We start from the raw sequence: 20,224 nt of genomic DNA on the forward strand, positions 1-20,224 counted from the left end.
TCTTCTGCACAACCAAAAGTCACTCACCACAAAAAGGATCGTCAACCCCAGCACCCCTCGCAGCGCAATAATAACAAACAATCCAATTCTCAAAAGATTTTGTTTGTGAAAACCAACACAAATTCCTCGTCGGCTCAACAACAATAAATTATTTTACAATAATAATATTCAATACTAGTATTACATGAAAGCGACTTTTTCAAAATATACATTCACAACCTTATATTTTGGATTCAAACGCTTTTCCTTCTCTAACTGTCGAAGCATGACCAATGGAGAAAAAACTCTCTCCTGTTCACGTCTTGTTCGCTCAGCCTCAATAATCTTTTCAGAACCCATTCCTTTATATTCTTCCACAAGTTGAGCTAAAATGTTAATATTCTTTCCACCGAACATGGCCACACTTGAACCTGCAGTTGAATCTCCATCATCCGATTCACCTCCATCCGATTCTTCATCTTCATCTCTCTTTTTATGTTCATAATATGCCTTTTTTAATTTTTCTGTGAGTGTGTTAAATCGACTTCGACCTGCACTTGTGGTTTGTTGAGGAGGCGCTTGTTTTCGTGTGGTGGTGGTGGTGGTGGTAGAATTTGATTCTTCTTTTTTCTTTTCTTCTTCATAGTCTTGTAGAAAACTCATCATGTCCATCGTCGATGATGATCCTTCTTCATTCTTTTTCTTCTTTTTCAAATATTCAGAAGCAGCACGAGTTCGAGTCGTTGAATTTCCAGAAACAGAATTGGCATTGGATGGATTTGTGACACCATTAATGGTTGCTTTTGGAGCTTCCGATCCTCCCAATGGTGACGTGCATCTTCCAGAACTTGGCATTAATTGATTTGGACTCAATGATTGAATTTCCTTTTCATATCCTCGAATACTATCTTTCAATTCTTTCAAATCATGATCATCAATACTGTCTTCACTACTACTTGTATCAGAATCATCATCAATATCCACAATATCGACACTAGAATCTACAGATAAATGATTTGTTGTATTGGTTCCATTCGAAGCATATTTCGATCCAAATAAAACGTGTAATGGAGTTTTCGAAGAAGGTGTCGAAGGATTCGAAGCGCCTAACGATGATGATAATGAACCTTCTCGAGAATGATGATGTGATTTCATGGAATTGATAATTAATTTTCCAAGTGATCGACCAGGTGATGTTGACAACTGACTCGATTCATTTTCACTTGCTGATAAATTATCATTCGAAGTAGAAGACATTGTATTCGAAGAAGGTGCTGACAAATTCGATGATCCATGATGTAAATCCGAACTCGAATATTTTCTCGGCGTTAATATACTTTTGAGTGATGATAAACTTTTCTTTCGTTCTTTCAATGACGTGTTCGAATTTTCCAAAGAAGAAGAAGAAGCAGATGGCGTCGAAGGAGTAGTCGTCGAAGAACTTGTAATTTGTAAAACACCTCGTCGAACAGAGGTCGAAAGGGTCGGAACAGCATTCAAAGACGCCGAGTTGGTATTATTATCGAGATCATGATTCACGAGTCCAGTGATGGAAGCGACGGATTGAGTTCGAATTCGAAGACCTTGTTCACGAGGTTCTTGTGAATTGGGAGTTGGAGAAGTGGAAGGACTGATACTTTCTGGAGAGTGAGTGTTGTTGTGGTGATCGTTATGATTGGCAGAGGAGGTGGAGAGTGTGTTGTTGGATCCACCACCACCAACAACAACACTCGCCGTTTGGGAAGAGAGAGATTTTCGTCTGCCAAACATTTTTTTTGGAAATTGACAAGTGACTGAAGAGGAGGATCGAAGGGGCAAATTGTGTGTGTCATGGGATTTCAGTAAGAACAAAACAAGATAGATCAATAAGATTTAAAAAAACCACTAAGAACTAGTTCGTTACTTTTATCATGGTGATTGAAAACAGAATTAAAAATTAAATGATTCAAGATTGTAAATACAATGAAAGAGCTTTGTCATTGGCTTTCCCTCAATTGAGTAATTTCATCTTCCTCAACAAGTACGTGATTCAGCAAGAAGGAATATTTAAAATATTTTTAGAATTTTTTTTCATCTTTAAAAAAAATGTATTTCGACACTCACAAGCTTTTCCATCATGATGCTCCCAAAGACAATCATCATGTCTTTCCTTACCAGCATTTGGTAGTAGATGAAGGTGCCAAGAAACATACACAGTAAGTATACTAAATCCATAGAGAAGGATGTTGATCACTATTTTTGAAATTTTATGAACATCATGAATGTTGCATTAATATTACCATGATGAATGATTTAATCAACAATAATAATAATACTAATAATAATCGGATGATCATATTTAAGAGATCCAATTGTTACAGGAACATCCATCTTGGGAATTCGATACAATGGAGGAGTCATGTTGTGTTCTGATACATTGGGTTCTTATGGTTCGCTTGCAAGATTCCGTTCCGTAGAAAGAGTTAAAAAGATTGGTAATAATACCATTGTTGGAGCATCAGGAGAATACTCTGATTTCCAATATATTTGTGATTTGTTAGAACAATTAGTGGATCGAGATTATTGTGCTGACGATAAGATTGAAACTTCACCAAGAGCAATTTATCAATATCTTGTTCGTATAATGTATAACAGAAGAAATAGATTCAATCCATTGTGGAATACTTTGATTGTTGCCGGATTTAAGGATGGAAAGTCATTCTTGGGATATACCGATTTATTGGGATCAAACTTTGAGGACGACACTATGGCTTCCGGTTATGGAGCTTACTTGGCTAAGCCAATTCTTAGAAATTTCCTCGATTCTAAGAATGGTGATGTAAATAATATTTCTGAGCAAGAAGCAAGAGAAGTTTTGGAAAAGTGTATGAAAGTTCTCTACTACAGAGACGCAAGAAGTCTTAACAAGATTCAAATTGCTACAGCCACTGCAACTGGTCTCACTGTTTCTGAGCCTTATTCTTTACAAACTGAATGGGCATTCAAAGGTTTTTAAATATTTATTTCATGAAATGTTCAATAAAAACGCCAAGATGATTGTATATTTACTACATGAGGTGTCACGAGATGAGATCATCCTTTGCATGGTCATTTCGCTTACCACAGACTCAGAAGGTAATCACACTAAGGAAAATTGTCCATGAGTGGAGATTCAGACTCTGTTTGAAAAACCTGATCCAACCCTGCTTCTTCGCTGATGTCATGTTCCATAAAATCCTGAAGTGGTTGCTCCAAAAGAATTTCTAAGGTGCTTTTTGAAGCAACAGTATCGTTAAGAGAGGGAGCTATAGGATCAAACCACTCCACTTCATAATCTCCTCATCCCATTGAATCATTGGCTCCATGGTGGGTTGTTTCCAAAACACCTCATCACATTCCATCACATGCTCCTTGAATTCTGAAAAGTCTGATTCTGAAAGAGCAAAGCCTTCATCCATTATCATGATGGATATGTCTGAGAAACAAGCGACGTTTTGAGTATCAATTTCAAATACAGGTGATGATGGAGAGAGTACCATGTTATGGACCGGTGTAGTAGAGTCATATTGTGGTGGAGTTGAATTCGTGCTCTTTCTAAAAGTGGAAGCCTTCTCCTTGTCTAGAGAAGACCTTAATTCATTGTATCTGGCAACAGCATCTGGAGATAGTGCCATCACTCTCTGATTCGTTCTAATACCACTACCTCTTTGTCTTTGAAGTGGTTGAGATATGTTTGTCTGCTGTGGTTGATCATGGGATGGCTTCAAACCCTTAGTACGTTTCGGTACGTTGTTCTTGGTTAAGGTTTGAGAATTGGGTTTCTTTAACAGACCACTTGCTGTATGTTGAGCTTTCTTAAGATCCATACTTCTCTGATTCTCATAAGGATGAAATTTCCTCTTATTGTTGAGGGTTGATGAGGCTTGATCTTTCATTATTCTTTTTTATTTGAAATTCAAAGTGAGGTTGAGAGTTTTTTTTCAAGTCAATTAGTCTCTCCATTCTGAACCATTGTAATCTGTAGTTGGGGTTTAGGAAATAAGGCTTACTTGCATTCTCATATGCTGGATATAGAGACTCATTACAACAATTTTGATGATGGCCCTTCAGTAGAGATGAATAAAGTGATCTTAAGATGATGAGAGAGTCTTTGCATTCTTCCATCTATTGAGAACTTTACCAAAAACAAAGAGGGCAACAAAGAGAGCTGCCAAACAAATCATGTTTAAGGTAACTGTTCCAAAAAGTGTTTTTGGTCCAATGGTCCGGAAGAGAGCAAGTGTGGCACTAGGACCAACCATAGCTCCTGTGGAGCCGCCAAGAACCATTAAACTGGTCATCATACCAGTAATTTCAAGTTTGAGAACGGACGCAGGAATGGCAATTGTCGTTGGATACATGGATGCAATGGAGAAGCCATAGATCAAGCTTGAGACACACATGACTGTCACATTGTCTGAGAAAATCCAGAACATGCTGATGGAAGCTGTGACACCAATCATGTCAATGACTAACATGATAAAAGGTGGAACAAAGTAAGAAATTGGAATAGCAACACCTCTTCCAATGGCAAACAAGAGCCAAACACCAGATGTCAACATGTTGGCTTCAGGATCGTCCAGTAATTTTGTGGATGTCATGTAGCTGTACAGCACATTTCCGTAGGTACCCTCAGCACTGCAATAGTTGAGAAGAGCTAGAGCAACCAAAATGGTGGCAGTGAGTTTGATCATAAATTCAGACCGGCTTGAAGTGGTTGGTTTAGTGACCGGGCTTGACTCAGCTGCATGTTTGTGAATTTCATCAATACTTTCGTGGGATGAAAGTCCTGCTCCTTGTTCCTCGTCATCATTGATATTCTTGAGTTCCTTTTCGACCAACTTCTGAGGTTTTTCATATTTTTCGTCTCTCTTAATCCACAGGTAAAGCATGAATCCTAAAAAGAATAAGATGGAAACCAAGAAGAATCCACAAATGACGGCATTGGTTCCAATGACTGACTTGGAAATTGAGGTTCCTTCAATAAAGCCATTGGAAGTTGTGCCATTGGTGAGGAGGGAGGTTCCATTTTCCAAATGTTCAAAAATAGAGTTTAACTTTGTCATGGTTTCGCTTTGATCTACAACAACCAATTTGGAGTTATCAATTCCCAGCAAAGCGTTCACAGTCATAACCACAGTAGGGCCCAAAAACAGGCCAATTCCAGCACTGAAGTGAAAAAGTTGTGAAAATGGAGACACATCAATTTTCATAGCTGACCAAATGGTAAACAATAAAGCTTGTGCACAAATACCTAAATAGCCACTTCCAACTCCAAATATGAAGAAAATAATGCATAATGACCAAAGTGAGGATCCAAAAGGCATTAAAACAAGTGAGAAAGCCATAACCAAAATTGAGACAATTAATAAACTATAAATTGTGAGTGTTTCGTAGAGATTTTTTCTGTTTTGATCCTTAATCTTTTTGTCGATAAATTTCCTAATTGCATCCATTACAAGGCCACCAATGATTGTTGTGACAAGTGAACCAATACCTCTAATGGTAAAAACAATTCCAACTTGCTCTTTGGTAGTTCCAGTTTGTTTGGCAAATACGTTGATCAATGAACCGACGCACGAGGCACCGATACAAAATGACGTAATCGAGAAATTCAATAACATGGTTTGTAAGAAGGCATTGGTTAAAAGTACGGCTTTGAGTTTTTGCAAATTCTCTTTCAGTTTGGTTGGCAGTGATTGGAACCATTTGGTAGGTGTGGTGTTTGATGATGAAGAAGAGGTTTGGCTTGCTGATCCCGATGCAGATTTCAAAGGGTCACCCGAAGTCTTGGTAAAGGAGTCTTCTTCATCGGCCAGGGCAATTTCATTCATGCCTGCATCATCATCATCACTACCATCAACACTACCACCTGCGGTTTCAGGAACATCAAACTTGTTTCTAGAAGGTTTGATGCCATCACGAGTATTGTGGTGATGCTCCGACATGAAAACCAAGCCAGCGCCGTCCGAAGAGGCATTATCATCATAGGGATTCACTGGAAAATCATCCATATCCTGTTCATAGTCTTGGAGCGGTTTTGGTGTCATTGTATCAATGTGTTTGTATGATTTGGAAATAAATTATAATAACAAGAGAGTAAATAGTGATATTATTCCAACAAGCTCAGGTTTTGTAGACGACTCAATTGAAATACAAGGTAACGATTGAAAGTACTTTCAAGCACTAACAGTATTCGGAGAGACTTGTTGTCGTTCTTGCTGTTTTTTCAACGTGTGTTTCAGACTCCGATGAAAGACACCGAGTTCAAATAATTTCTCACGAAGGCCGTTTTTAGCAACATGTTGAAAAAAGGAAGAGTGGATAATTATAACTGAATCATACCCAGACAACATGAATAGTAGGTCGAAGTTGAGGCATGGCAATTGGATGATACGAAGGTGAGGTGGGTCTTGAAATTTTAGAATTTGACACTTTTAGAAAACAAGATAGTCGCGTTCGTTTTGATTGATCAAGTGAAAAGGGTAATTCACTAAGCTGGTGGCTTATGCATCCTATCTAGTTTTCCTGATTAAGAACTTTACATCAATACATGTATTGGTGAACACTAATATTATTCATCACATTGGACAAGATACACCATCTTAATAGGAAGATGGATAAATATTCAAAACATCACAGGCAGCTCACTCTTTTCAATCTCATTTTCAATCAACAACAGGTACTATCTATATTTCCTTAAATAATAACAATTTAATCTATTGAATGTCAATGACAATTTTTCCAACTGTTCGTTGAGATTCCATTTGCAACTGTGCTTCCTTAATCATGGAAAGATTGAAAGGAATTAAAGGAATTTTCTCAAAGGCTCTATTCTCTAAGAGTGCATGATTCATGAGTAAATTCAAATCCTTAACATTTCGATCCAACATGATGAAATGGAATTTTGGATAGCAGGATGAGAAGGATCTCAATTTGTTCATTGCAAGAAACGATCCAACTTTCAAAATATTGGTCAATGTCATTTGTGGTTCTGTGGGTGGGGAAATGGTCGTAAACACACAATATGGGTTCGCATCTTTACATGATGAATTATGACAGACATCATCATAGTAGTAATAACCTCCAACACAATCAAGAACCAAATCGACATAATTGATATCGTAATTGGTTTTCAAGAGTTGACAAATACTTGGTAATTCTGAGGAATCAGATTTGTGTGTGGTGTGAGATCCAGCCTTAGCTGAGGATTTGGTATAGTCAATAATACCATCAGCTCCCAATGACTTGACAAACTGTGAATTCCTTTCTGAACACACGGCATAGACCTTGGTGTTGAAATATCGATGGAGAAATGTTTTTGCAAACAATACAGCTACAGAACCAGTACCTAACATCATCAATGGAAATTGCAAATACCACAATACGTTCCATCACAAACATACACACACATATTCAAAGTTAAACGTTGTCCAATGATTCCTCTCGTTCACTCTTGAAACACTTACCTCCTGAGGCTCCAATAACTAAAATTCTCATTTCTTTCTTATTCTCATCACTGAGAGGATCTGAAATTCGATGTTCCTTAAATGCCAATTGTCCTTCCCGATCTAACACTTCTCCAATAGCAGGATGTCTTCGATACATTTCCATAATGGTACCACCAACGAGTGGAAAAGCACATGCTTGTTGGAAAGTCATTTCTGAAGGTTTTAGTACAATTTCGTCTTCTTCATAGCAAGCATATTCAGCATAGGAACCTATGGATGTTGTTGACATGAAAATGATGACCATTTGTTCAGATATTGAGGAGAGAGATCATCAGTGAAAGGATTGTTTCATCCACTTACCTGTTCTCTTTTGTGTTAAATAACCACAAACTTCATCGCCAACTTTAAATCTTGTGATCTTGGATCCAATCTTCTCAACAACTCCACTTCCGTCTTTACCTAAAATACATGGGAATTGCAAACTTGACAACATTTTCATTGCACCTTCTCTCATCTTGTAATCGACAGGATTTACGGAAGCTGTTTTTAATTTGACCAAAATCTCATTGTCTTTTGGCTCGGGAATGGGAACATCGTCACGAAGAATAAAATTAGGTTCCTCACAATAATCTTCAATGATTTGTGCTTTCATGATAATACTCGGAAAATGAATTGTTTGAATCGAACGACAATCAATAAAGGAATTTTTTTGATGAGTGAAAAATGAAGCGTGCGCATTTTCGAGATGAAATAAAAAGCTCCTCTTAAGGCGCTCAACGTCGAATTGCAAAGGAACGGAGAGTAAAATGGTTCGTCCGTGTTGCTATTGGAAACTTAAATGAATGGGATGGAATACACTGAACTATATGATTAATGTTTCGAAAATAGAGGTCTTTACTGTTTTTCTAACTCCTCACCTTAGGAAGATGCACACGATTGAGAATGACATGTGATCACTTTGTCATCTCTCGAGTTCCAAAACAAAAATGCTAAACTTCAAAAAGCCAAACTTCAAGGAAACCAAAAGGACGGTTCTCCCTCGGATACATGACCAAATGCTTTTGAATAATAATCAACAACAGCAACAGGGAAATCCAAATGGAGGTATGATTGGTCTTGATGATGAGAATATGATTTTTACGATCGTTTTATTATTTTGGCATAATATTCTTTTCTTGGTGATGATCATGGAAATGATGAACGTACAACAATGTATGAATCATAACGGATCAATTCAATGATGATGATATTGAACAAATACATGGATGATAACGATGGATATTTATTTTGATTTATTCTTTGATATCGGATCAAATATGGTTGTCATATCATGATGGTTAATTATTTAAATTCTATGGTACCACTTGACCAAATTTGAAAACAACAGGCATATCCTCTTCATCTTCCTTTAAAATAGCAACAACCTCTACTTCCACTTCCAACAATAATCCCACCATCAATACCCAGCTCTCCAACAACAAACCTCCATTTCCTCTCACCCGAACCAACAACGGGTCTTCTACCACACAACTCAACACACAACTCAACCCAAGAGCAGGCTCAACAGCAAGCCATTTCCGTACGAGAAGTTTTGGGACGGGTACTCAAAACGATCTTGACAACATGATGATGTATCAACCACAACAAGCGTACAATCGATATGGCCAGAACATCTCCACTTCCTTTACACCCCCAGACACATTTGACTTGATGGATTACGAATTACTGTTGATGCAACATAAGAAACACATTGAACAACAGCAGCAACAATCACAAGCATCCAATGCAGGTGTCACTTCTCCCAACAAATTCAATCTTCAACTTCCTTTGGCAAATATGCCTTCCAATACAACAGCAAATACCACACCCCGAGGCGCTACGACCACACCCCGAGGTGGAACCACGACACCAAGAGGAGCCACAACACCAAGAAGAGAACGAACAGATCAAAATGCAACAGGAGAGGAGGGAGCTGTGAGCGAGGACGAGCCCATAAGTCCTGCGGCAGCTGATGATGCTTCAACTCGTGGTGGTGCTCCACCCAAACTTACTCAGCAAAACATGTCACAAGCTACTTCCAACAACACGAACGTCACGTCAACAAATCAACACACTAATGACTCGCTATTCCACAAAGTTTTCCCTTCCAATTCTTCCAATCAATCAAAACCTAAACAACAGCCTGTCACACAAAATCTTGATTCTCTCTTAACTATAGAATTAAAACCAAGGAGAAATCCTGCTCTTGGAAATGGAATGCTCCAAGAATACAGACCTACCACAAGTCCTCTGGTGAGATACATTGCCACATTTGTTCCTCATAAACGAGGTGGTGTCCACAAGGTCAATGTGCCAATACCTACCATTTCTGCACATAGCGGATCTGGATCATCACTTACATTTACACCAACTGATTTGATTCGAAAAGCTCTCGAGTTATACCGAAGAGAAACTGATCTAGAACCCATTTCGAATGATGATAGAGCTTATCAATTGAGAGTCGCAGAGGAAGATGGACTTCCAGATCTCAGCTGGCCAACATTAACAAAGGACAAAACAGTTATTGAACAATTAGGAAATGAAAAACTAGTGCTTGTCTATGACAGAGACTTTCAACCAGTTTCATCGAGTGGATCGCTTGCAACTGATGACGAAAGCTCTTCTAACAACAAAAATAGAAAGGAGCTCAATATCAAGTTCGGAGGTGATGAAGTTTTCACAAAATTCAATTTGGAAGATATTAGATTACAAGTATATTTACCCCCAACAAACCATTCATGCTCAACTCCCATTTCATCAAATCCCAATCCAAATTTATTTACAACAGCAATGTCATCATCAGCCAATACTCCACGAAATTTTTTCAAACTTGTACCAGTATCTCCAGAATTATTGCTCAAAGATCTTCAAAAAGTACTTTGTCAACGTTTTTCACTTAACGCTAAAAAGTACACTTTACGTTACATTGGACGAGACAATGTCGAGCGAGAAATTAGCAAAAACCATAGAGACAAAACACTGTATTCGTTAGGAAGCTTGATTGAAAGAGTAGTACTTGTAAGAACGGCACCCTATGAAAACGATTTTGAGTTAACACCAAACAAGGATCTTTCAGGATCTCCAAATCAATCCAGCTTGGCTGGAGTCGGGTCACCACCTGCATACGTCATTCCATTCATGACACCCTATGACAGTACTGAAAATGTATATCATGTCATTAAGACAAACAAGTTTGGATCAAGGCAAGAGAGAATTCTTAGCTTTGACTCTGAAAATATTTATAACAGCAAGCCAGCTTCCACATTCCTTGGATTTCAAAGCCATAAATCCACAAAACATCCAAAGAGGCCCATTACTAGTCTCAAGACTGTTGAATGTGATCCTGCAAATCCAAAATGTTTCACTCTTGCTTTCGAGGATGAAACATTATATTATGAAGCTAGAACAGCTGTGGAAGCTGAAACCATTGTAAAGAGACTTGAACACTTGTTGCTTGTGAAAAACCATCCAATGTACAGAAGAAACCGAAATTCATTTTCTGCTGCAAGAGCTTTATCTGATTTAGCACCAAGAAGGTGATTCTTAATTTATTTAAGTACAATTTCATGTTGTATTGTTTCAACTTGTTATAATAATAAGTACAATTTTTGTTGTAATGTTTACAGTAATGTTTGAGTTATCAACGATGGTCGTCACGTTCGGGTCAAACATTTCATGTCCGTTCTTGATTGACATAGTCACTATTGTGACTGGTTTGGGTTGACTAAGGGAACATACATTACACCCATTACGGATTGCTTTTTGACTTTACCATTCACATCTTTATCAATGACCATCAAATCTTGAGACCATTCACCAACAGGAATGACCATGCGTCCACCAGGAGCTAATTGTTCCACGAGTGCTTGAGGGAGTGTGGCTGCGGCTGCTCCCACGTGAATGGCGTGATAAGGACCGCTCTGAGGATATCCCTTCCAACCATCCCCTCGAATTAATTCTATAACACCTTTCTGGACAAGTCGTTTCATTCTTTCACTCTAAGAGATGACAAGGTCGTACGTATTAATAATGTTGTAAGATATGATTTATATGATAACATGACAACTATTGGTTTCATTAATGTTTGAATAACTTACTTTTTGTTCAATATTATTCTTTCCAAATGCATAGACTTCTTCTACATATTCAATACCCACAACTTTGGTGTTTGGTACAATATTCTCTGGATCTGGTACTAGCATTTCAGCCATGCAAGCTAACAAATAACCACTTCCGCTACCAACATCCAATACACGATTTCCAGGTTTGAGGTGATCTTCCAACAGTTGTAACGCATAGGCATGCTTTTCAATGATTCAAATATTGATCATTAATATTCACACAATATTAATAACAAGATTACAACAGATTTCGTTACAAACATACCATATGCGGAGCAGAAATGGTTGCTTCTTCACTGATCGGAAGCGGTCTATCTTCATAAGCGTACGGAACCCATGCAGTTCTACAATATAATGCACGATCTGTTGCTTCCATTGCTTGTTTAATCAGAGGATTTGTGATGAGTTTTGCTTTTGCGAGTTTTGAAACCAACTCGTGGTTGGTCGTTCCGCTGCATCTCCAAGCCATTTTTTGTGTCGAGTTGTTGCTGCAACAAGATTGGTTGTTGTGGTAGTTGCAACAAATTCCAAACTAGAGATTAATTATGGAAAATGTATTTACTAAGAAAAATGAATTTTTGAATTCTAATACAGATTCAACTTTTATTTCTAACCTTGATTTCATTGGGATTTTGCTGAATGGAAACTGGTATTTGCAAAAAGAGGGTTTCAAATATCATTTCATTACAAAAGTATCTTTCAACAATTGTTGGTCTCGGAGAATCCCGAAAAAAAAATGTCCTCACAAACAGGAGCTTCCTCTCCTTCGGTGTCATCGTCATCAAATGTTGCGGCAGCCGTGAATTTGAACGAATCAAAGATGACATCATTGCAAGCTCCTCCAAAACAAGACAATACAAAATCATTTCTGGTTCAATCTTCTCCGATTGTTTCTTTCATATCGGGAGCAGTTTATGGATGTACTTCCGTGGCTGTTGGTCAGCCGTTAGATACGATTAAAACAATTATGCAATCGACATCAACCATCAATCAACACAATGCAACTACTTTGGGAGTGATTAAATCAATTTATAACAAGCATGGTTTTTGGGGATTTTACAGAGGTTCTCTCCCTCCATTGGTTACTGCATCAATTTTGAGAAGTTTACAATTTGGTGGTTATGCTATGGCATTAAGTTATATTATGGACCATCATCTCATGTCAAACAATGATTTTAGAAAAGAAAATTTAAACGTTTTGGAAGAGAAACGATTCGTACTTCATCCTGAAATGTTTGTGGCAGGTTGTTTTGGAGGAGCAGCTCGTGCAATTGTGGAAACTCCAGTAGAGTATCTAAAAGTGAGAAGACAAACCGATCAGCCTTGGAAGTTATTGGAAGTTTATCGTGGATTTACAGCAACATTATTGAGAAACATGTTCTTATTGGGAACATTCTTTGTGTTTGTTGATTTTTTCACACAAGAATATAGAAATTTACAAGTGAGACAACAATTGGCATCATTGAAATCTGATGAAGAACGAGAACAAGCAAAAGGTTCACATTTTGAATTTAAAAAATTGTCACCTTTTTTCACTGGTGGAGTTTGTGCAACGTTGGCATGGTGGTTGGTATGTTTGAAAAGATTATTTGTTATTTATTAATAGTGGAAAATCAATATGATAATCATTTACATTATATTTTTACGATTTCCAAAATCAAAAATTAATACTATTGTTATCGATGATTGGAATCATCATTTGAATCCAAAACACAGGTCTTCCCATTGGATGTCATTAAAAGTCAAATTCAATCCATGAGACCAGATGAAAAATTAGGAGTTTTCCAGAGATTATCCATTGTGGGAAAGACACTTGGTGTGAGAGGATTTTTCAGAGGAATTGTTCCTGCGTCTATGAGGAGTAGTTTGGCCAATGGTGTCTCAATGATTGCATTTGCCTATGTTTCTTCGTATCTCAATCAATGGGACAAAAAGTGAATGTTAAACAGTGTCCAAGTTTTATTTCCTCACATTGTCATCTTTTTTGATAATTTAAATAAATATTTATAAAGGAAAATATTTAAATTCTGTCAACACCTCAACAATTGACCGTCGTGACGAACAACTCTTTGCTAAAGGTGCATCTTCATGAGAAGTATTTAGTTTGGCCATTAATGTCTCAATATATTTTTGCTTGAATAACCCTCAATCAATTGGCAAATAAGTAAGGTGTCCTCGTCTTTTCAAAATTAACGATCACTCAAATGACCATAAATGACCATTATTAACACAAACGAAATTTGTAAGAGATACATTGTCAAATTTTCAAAACCCTTTTTGACACTCACTCAAAATGGTACTGTCACACAACATGTCGAGTTCATTTCCACAAGGGAGCACTCTTCCTGGAACACAAAAAAAGCGTTACAAGTCGTTTCTTCTTCTTCCAACACTCTATTTCAATATCAACGAGAGATCACTCGTTTTAACTCAATAACAATAACCAACCATTGAGAGAGACGACACACAATGGCCAGTGTTCCGTCGTCATCATCAGGATCCTTCTTGAACACTCCCTTTCACACTCTCTCGACGGATCAAGTCTTGTCCTTGTTCGGTGTCGAGAGTGTTCGTACTGGTCTCACTCAGCAACAGTGTGAAACTAATTTGAAACTCTATGGTCGTAATGAATGTCCAGTGGAAGAAGGAACTCCATTATGGAAGCTAGTATTGAAACAATTTGATGATGTTCTTGTCAAAGTAAGTGGTTTTTCAAATATATATATATATTCAACATATGGATGAATATATTCAATCATGATGATGACGTCTTTGATTGGAATTTGATGATTGAATGGATGATCATCGACGATCGGGTTTTTGATGTGAATAATCGCCATCGTCATCGTCATCATCAACGATCGACTCGACTGTTTTAGATTCTTCTAGGAAGTGCTTTAATTTCATTTGTATTTGCTTGTTTCGAAGAAGAAATTACTTGGGGTACTTTTATTGAACCACTTGTCATTGTGATTGTTTTGGCTGTGAATGCTTATATTGGTGTGAAACAAGAATCAAGGTTTGTTTTTTCAATCTATATTCTTCGATAAGAGAATTTCTTACGTGTCTCTCGTGATGATACTTGTCATTTGATGATGGTTGACATAGTGCTGAGAAAGCCATTGAAGCATTGAAACAATACGAAGCCAATCGTGCCATTGTCATTCGAGATGGAAATGTGAAGGAAATTGATGCGGTTGAACTTGTTCCTGGTGATCTCATTAAAATCAATGTGGGATATACGGTTCCAGCCGATGCTCGAATCATTAGTCTCGATTCGACAACGATTAAAGTCGATCAGAGTGCTTTGACTGGAGAATCTGTGAGTGTCATGAAAGATCCAGAACCTGTCAAACAAGAAAAGATTGAACTACAAGGAAAAACAAATATGGTCTTCTCTGGAACTTTGGTGGTTTATGGAAAAGCTTTGGCAATTGTCACACAAACTGGAACCAAGACAGAAATGGGTAAAATTTCAACCAGTTTGTCGAATAAGAAGAAGAAGAGTGAAGAACAAGAAGAACAAGCTGACCATAGTGAAAAGACTCCGCTTCAAAAGAATTTGGATCAATTTGGTCATCAATTGACTATTGGTGTTGGTATTATTTGTGCCATTGTGTTCTGTATGAACATTCCACATTTTAGGTATGTGTTTTTGTGTGATATTATTATTTGTTATGTGGCCAACGTGTGTGACATTATTATTTGTTGTGATCTATTTGACGTATTTGTTATCATCTATTGGTGTGAATGGTATGATCATATTAGTGACCCAATGTTTGGTGGTTCTTGGATTCGTGGAGCTATTTATTATTTGAAATATAGTATTGCTTTGGCAGTTGCTGCAATTCCAGAAGGTTTACCAACAGTATGTTTTTTTTTGAAACTTGTTGAAATATCTGAACATCTGTGAAAAACTATTTCATATGATGTGAATAATATACTTATGAAACATCAAAAAGGTCATTGTAATGACATTTTCTATTGGAGCTCAAAGAATGGCCAAAAGAAATGCAATTGTTCGATCACTTCCTGCAGTAGAAACATTAGGAGCATGCAGTGTGATTTGTAGTGACAAAACTGGTACTTTGACCACAAACAAAATGTCTGTCTGTCGAGTGGTCACCGTTGAAAACATTGTCGGAGAAAATGTTCAATTGAATGAATACACTGTTGAGAATTCACAATTCAATGCCAATGGAAAAATTCTCTTAAATGATTCTCCACTCTCTGATCCATTCATATCGAAGAGTTTGATTGAAACTTCAAAAGTTTGCTCTCTCTGTAATGATTCTTCACTTATTTATAATGCAGAGAAGAAGGTAAGGAGGAATTTTGAATTTTAATATGAACGAACCAAAGGATATTCAACAACTTGTGTTCTTTTACATTTGGTATGAATTCGTGTTCTTTTTCCTTTGGTATGAATTCTTGTTCTTTTTCCTTTGGTATGAAAATAGGATGTTGAAGTTTCAGGTGAGCCAACTGAAGCTGCATTACTCGTTCTTTCAGAGAAAATCAAAGCTCCAAAGGAATGTGGAATTTCTGAATCGAGTGATTTATCCATTCGTTTCAATCAATATTCCAAATATTGGAGAGAAAAATATAACAAAGAATTTACTCTCGAATTTACAAGATCCAGAAAGAGTATGTCTGTCTATGTCAAGGAAGGAATTTTATTCTGTAAAGGAGCGTATGAAAATGTCATTGCTCGATGTGACAGAGTGTTCATTAATTCATCTGGAAAAATCATTCCATTAACAGAGAATATGAAAACTAAATTAATTAATCATATTCGAGAGAATTTATCAGACAAGTTGGCACTCAGATGTTTGGCAACTGCCTTTGTTGAAAAGAATTTGTCCAAGAAGGACATTTCTGATCCAGAGACGTTTGACAAGATTGAATCGAATATGATCTTAACATCGGTGTGTGGTTTGATTGATCCTGCAAGACCAGAAGTGAAAGGAGCGATTCAAACATGTAGAGAAGCTGGTATTAGAGTGATTGTGATTACAGGAGATAATAAGAATACTGCTGAAGCGATTTGTAAGGTAAGTTTTTATAGTGTCACACTTGTCCATTTGTTCATTTTTATATATATATATATACACACACATACGTAAACGATTGGAAACGTTCATGTCACACTTGTGTCAATTTATTCATACACACACACCTAAACCAATGGAAAACTTTCATTCTATTTAGGGTATTGGACTATTCAATGACATTGATGAATCCATTTCCTTGACTGAACAAAATCTCTCCTTCACAGGAAAAGAATTTGAAGAAATGCCTCTCGAACGTAAACGTCAAGTCATTCAAACTGTAAGACTGTTCTCTCGTGTCGAACCTCAACACAAACTCGACGTTGTTCGTCTCATTCAAGAACAAGGACTAGTCGTAGCCATGACTGGAGATGGTACCAATGATGCCGTTGCATTGAAATACAGTAATATTGGTATTGCTATGGGTTCTGGAACGCAAGTTGCACGTTCGAGTGGAAAGATGATTTTACAAGATGATAACTTTTGTTCAATTGTAGCAGCGATTGAAGAAGGAAGAGTGATTTTTAACAATACGAAACAATTTATTAGATATCTCATTTCGTCAAATATTGGAGAAGTTATTTCCATTTTCTTTGCATCATTGATTGGAATTCCAGAACATTTGAATACCATTCAATTATTATTTTGTAATTTAGTGACAGATGGATTACCTGCCAACAGTATTGGTCTTAATCCAGGTTCTCCTAATATTATGAAAGAAAAACCAAGAAATCCCAATGAACCCCTTGTCAATGCATGGCAATTTACAAGATATTTAATTGTTGGAACTTATATTGGAGTGAGCACAGTATTGGGATATATTTATTACTTTGTGTATTTCCATGAAGGACCTCAAATTAGTTATCATGATTTGGTGAATTTTGGAAAATGTGATCCTGTGACTAGTTCTGTGAATTGTGCATTGTTTGATCGAGAGAATTTGGCAAGACCTTCCACCATTTCTCTTTCTATTTTAGTTTTTATTGAAATGTTGAATGCTTTGTGTGCCATTTCCGAGTATGATAGTATCTTTGTGAATTCTCCAACAAGAAATATTTATTTGATCATGTCTGTGGTGTTGAGTATGGCCATTCATTGTTTGATTTTATACGTTCCTGGATTGAATGTTCTATTTAATGTCTATCCTATTAGTTGGCATGAATGGCAAATTGTCATTGCTGCCTCGTTACCTGTCTTGTTGATTGATGAAGCATTGAAATTTATTGGAAGGAATTTTATTGTACCAAAGAACTCTACAACAGTCAAATCGACCAAGAAAAATGAATAAATATAACTGTGTTAATATCACACCGAAACTCTCTCATTAACAATGATGATCTGTTAGGCACATGTAGAACATAAACAGATTTCACTGAGCTACATTCCACTCAAGTGTTTGAGTTACTGCTGATGCATACACAAACTCTGGAGTTTGGAATGCAGAATCGGGAAGGTTTAACTCTTTCAATTCTTCTTTCAGTTCAGCTAAATGTTCGCTGTCTCCAATCACAATCAGAGAGTCAAGATCTTCGCTCTCTTCGACTTTTGATTTGAGAATGTCAATGTCTATCACGTTACCTCCTCCAAACTCGATAAGTTGAGTTTGAATTTCTGCATTGTTTGTTTTTGGATCAATATAAAAATTGAGATTTGTAAATATTGGTTGTTCTAACGCTCTTCGTTGTGACTCTAACAAGTCATGTCCACACGACAGCACAAAATCTTTTTCGTTCAAGAATCCATTTTTACGCTCTGACGCCCTCAACCATTCTGAAGTAACAACGTGACAGCCACGAATAATGCAAGTCATGGTTTTCAGAGTTCGTTTGTATTCGTCACAAACAATATGAGTAACTTTAGACAAGTCCTTGACATCCATCTTCACTTGCCCTTTGAGAATAGTGACCATTTCAATCAGTTCCTTAATATTCTTCACAGTTGAAAAGGTAACGACTACATTCTCACACTCACTAAACATGTCGTCGTCCGAAGATGATGTTTTACGCTTTTTCTTTTTCTGTTGAGATTTCGTAGTGGTCTTTGAAATGTTATCTTCTGTGTCCAGGTCCACTTCTGAATATTTCTTTTCAATATTGGCATAGTCAATTTTGTCCTTGTTCCTTAATCGTCCGCTTCTTCTTTGACCATTTCCATCAAAGGAATTTGTTGTGACAAAGTTGGAATCATCAGAATCGTCATCAGAATCATTGTTTCTTCTACTATAATACTTTTTTCGTTTTTTCTCTTCTTCTTTTTGTCTCAACTTTTCTTCACGCATGATTCGTTCTTGTTCCTTTCTTAATCTCTGTTGCTCTTTTTCGATTTTGGAATAATTGTAGGTCTGTTTTGGCTTGTTAGAAAGTCTAGTAGATCTTCTTGTTTCGGTTGTAGAATCGACTGATTTTCTTTTCTTGGAAGAAGAACTTTGTGTTGCGCTTTCGGATTTTGGTAACAGACCCTTCTCAAGCCCAAGATTTGCCAGTAACATTTTGTTTCTTTCAATATTTCTCTTTCGTTCTTCTTCATAGGAATTTGCATCTGGAATTTCGACATCTTCATCATGATCATCATCGTCTTCATCAGTTGCCTCTACTTCGGAATCGCTTTCTTGAATATTTATTTGTGGTCGTTTGAATAATTCGGGAGAAGGATCTGACACGGATGTGCTCGTTGATGATAGAAGAAACAATGGCGATGATTCTTCTGCTTCGTCGGAGTGGGTCATTTTTTTTATGTGAATTTTATTCCAACATCTGCAGGAAGCGGGAAACGGTTTTCGGTTGGAAAAGAGCGGGAGGGTGCATTCGTAATCGATTTCCCTCTCTTGAAAAACAAAAAAAATATTGAAACAACAACAATGGAATTTGATGCACGACGACAAATACAAAAAACTCTGGCTCTGATAAAACCTGAAGCAGTTGCAAAGGGATATGAAGAGGAAATAATGGAACGGATTGTTGATGAGGGATTTACAATTGTGAGGTGGGACAAAATGCATTTACCAGAGGAAAAGGTCCAAATGTTTTACCGAGAGCATGAAGGAAAGGAGTTCTTTCCGAAATTAGTGGAATATATTTCGAGTGGACCATTGATAGTACTAGTTTTGGCAAAATACAATGCTGTTCAGGCATGGCGAGAATTGATCGGACCAACAGATGTTGAATTAGCAAAAATTTCAAACCCACGATGTTTGAGAGCATTGTATGGAACAAACAAAACTTATAATGCTTGTCACGGTAGTTCTGACCCAGAGAGTGCTCGACGAGAAATTAAATTCTTCTATCCCAACAGTAAGTACTTTACTTTAGCATACGTTTTTGAAATATGTATCCTGTTGCCATAAATAGTAAATACTGATCCAATTCTGACAAATGTTGAAGGAAACACGTACATTCAAGACCGTCTTCAATCCTATCTCATTGAAGGATTAACGAAATTAGCCAAAGAGAAACCTGAAAATCCAATTGACTGGCTTGCTCGATGGATCCTTGACAACAACCCAAACAAACCTATGGTCGAAACAGTTGAAGAATAATGATTGAGTTGTTAATGAATATAGTATTAT

General features: G+C 37.1%; 11 protein-coding genes across 11 annotated transcripts; 5 read left to right on the top strand and 6 right to left on the bottom strand.

Moving 5' to 3' along the window:
* Nucleotides 1–180: 180 nt before the first annotated feature.
* Nucleotides 181–1,749, bottom strand: C9374_002388 (uncharacterized protein; the record flags this gene model as incomplete). The annotated part of the gene is made up of 1 exon (XM_044691800.1): nucleotides 181–1,749. The coding sequence occupies one exon, from the start codon at nucleotides 1,747–1,749 to the stop codon at nucleotides 181–183; it is 1,569 nt and encodes a 522-aa protein (XP_044550636.1).
* A 315-nt stretch (nucleotides 1,750–2,064) lies between these two features.
* C9374_002389 (uncharacterized protein) lies at nucleotides 2,065–2,974 on the top strand (the record flags this gene model as incomplete). Its single annotated transcript, XM_044691801.1, has 2 exons — nucleotides 2,065–2,174; nucleotides 2,323–2,974. The coding sequence occupies 2 exons, from the start codon at nucleotides 2,065–2,067 to the stop codon at nucleotides 2,972–2,974; spliced, it is 762 nt and encodes a 253-aa protein (XP_044550637.1).
* A 289-nt stretch (nucleotides 2,975–3,263) lies between these two features.
* On the bottom strand, nucleotides 3,264–3,893 carry C9374_002390 (uncharacterized protein; the record flags this gene model as incomplete). Its single annotated transcript, XM_044691803.1, has 1 exon — nucleotides 3,264–3,893. One exon carries the CDS (start codon nucleotides 3,891–3,893, stop codon nucleotides 3,264–3,266), a length of 630 nt encoding a protein of 209 aa, XP_044550638.1.
* Nucleotides 3,894–4,088: 195 nt separating this feature from the next.
* C9374_002391 (uncharacterized protein) lies at nucleotides 4,089–6,047 on the bottom strand (the record flags this gene model as incomplete). Its single annotated transcript, XM_044691804.1, has 1 exon — nucleotides 4,089–6,047. The coding sequence occupies one exon, from the start codon at nucleotides 6,045–6,047 to the stop codon at nucleotides 4,089–4,091; it is 1,959 nt and encodes a 652-aa protein (XP_044550639.1).
* Nucleotides 6,048–6,716: 669 nt separating this feature from the next.
* Nucleotides 6,717–8,100, bottom strand: C9374_002392 (uncharacterized protein; the record flags this gene model as incomplete). Its single annotated transcript, XM_044691805.1, has 3 exons — nucleotides 6,717–7,348; nucleotides 7,467–7,718; nucleotides 7,809–8,100. The coding sequence occupies 3 exons, from the start codon at nucleotides 8,098–8,100 to the stop codon at nucleotides 6,717–6,719; spliced, it is 1,176 nt and encodes a 391-aa protein (XP_044550640.1).
* A 403-nt stretch (nucleotides 8,101–8,503) lies between these two features.
* Nucleotides 8,504–11,027, top strand: C9374_002393 (uncharacterized protein; the record flags this gene model as incomplete). Its single annotated transcript, XM_044691806.1, has 2 exons — nucleotides 8,504–8,552; nucleotides 8,836–11,027. 2 exons carry the CDS (start codon nucleotides 8,504–8,506, stop codon nucleotides 11,025–11,027), a joined length of 2,241 nt encoding a protein of 746 aa, XP_044550641.1.
* Nucleotides 11,028–11,188: 161 nt separating this feature from the next.
* On the bottom strand, nucleotides 11,189–12,077 carry C9374_002394 (uncharacterized protein; the record flags this gene model as incomplete). Its single annotated transcript, XM_044691807.1, has 3 exons — nucleotides 11,189–11,485; nucleotides 11,585–11,791; nucleotides 11,874–12,077. 3 exons carry the CDS (start codon nucleotides 12,075–12,077, stop codon nucleotides 11,189–11,191), a joined length of 708 nt encoding a protein of 235 aa, XP_044550642.1.
* A 267-nt stretch (nucleotides 12,078–12,344) lies between these two features.
* Nucleotides 12,345–13,546, top strand: C9374_002395 (uncharacterized protein; the record flags this gene model as incomplete). The annotated part of the gene is made up of 2 exons (XM_044691808.1): nucleotides 12,345–13,178; nucleotides 13,325–13,546. 2 exons carry the CDS (start codon nucleotides 12,345–12,347, stop codon nucleotides 13,544–13,546), a joined length of 1,056 nt encoding a protein of 351 aa, XP_044550643.1.
* A 531-nt stretch (nucleotides 13,547–14,077) lies between these two features.
* C9374_002396 (uncharacterized protein) lies at nucleotides 14,078–17,947 on the top strand (the record flags this gene model as incomplete). The annotated part of the gene is made up of 7 exons (XM_044691809.1): nucleotides 14,078–14,308; nucleotides 14,488–14,627; nucleotides 14,717–15,253; nucleotides 15,377–15,476; nucleotides 15,571–15,930; nucleotides 16,069–16,662; nucleotides 16,820–17,947. 7 exons carry the CDS (start codon nucleotides 14,078–14,080, stop codon nucleotides 17,945–17,947), a joined length of 3,090 nt encoding a protein of 1,029 aa, XP_044550644.1.
* Nucleotides 17,948–18,028: 81 nt separating this feature from the next.
* C9374_002397 (uncharacterized protein) lies at nucleotides 18,029–19,384 on the bottom strand (the record flags this gene model as incomplete). Its single annotated transcript, XM_044691810.1, has 1 exon — nucleotides 18,029–19,384. The coding sequence occupies one exon, from the start codon at nucleotides 19,382–19,384 to the stop codon at nucleotides 18,029–18,031; it is 1,356 nt and encodes a 451-aa protein (XP_044550645.1).
* A 132-nt stretch (nucleotides 19,385–19,516) lies between these two features.
* On the top strand, nucleotides 19,517–20,194 carry C9374_002398 (uncharacterized protein; the record flags this gene model as incomplete). The annotated part of the gene is made up of 2 exons (XM_044691811.1): nucleotides 19,517–19,949; nucleotides 20,007–20,194. The coding sequence occupies 2 exons, from the start codon at nucleotides 19,517–19,519 to the stop codon at nucleotides 20,192–20,194; spliced, it is 621 nt and encodes a 206-aa protein (XP_044550646.1).
* Between the last annotated feature and the right edge of the window lie 30 nt (nucleotides 20,195–20,224).

The sequence above is a fragment of the Naegleria lovaniensis genome (genome assembly GCF_003324165.1).
Source record: "Naegleria lovaniensis strain ATCC 30569 chromosome Unknown tig015, whole genome shotgun sequence".
Taxonomy (NCBI): domain Eukaryota; phylum Heterolobosea; class Eutetramitea; order Acrasida; family Naegleriidae; genus Naegleria; species Naegleria lovaniensis.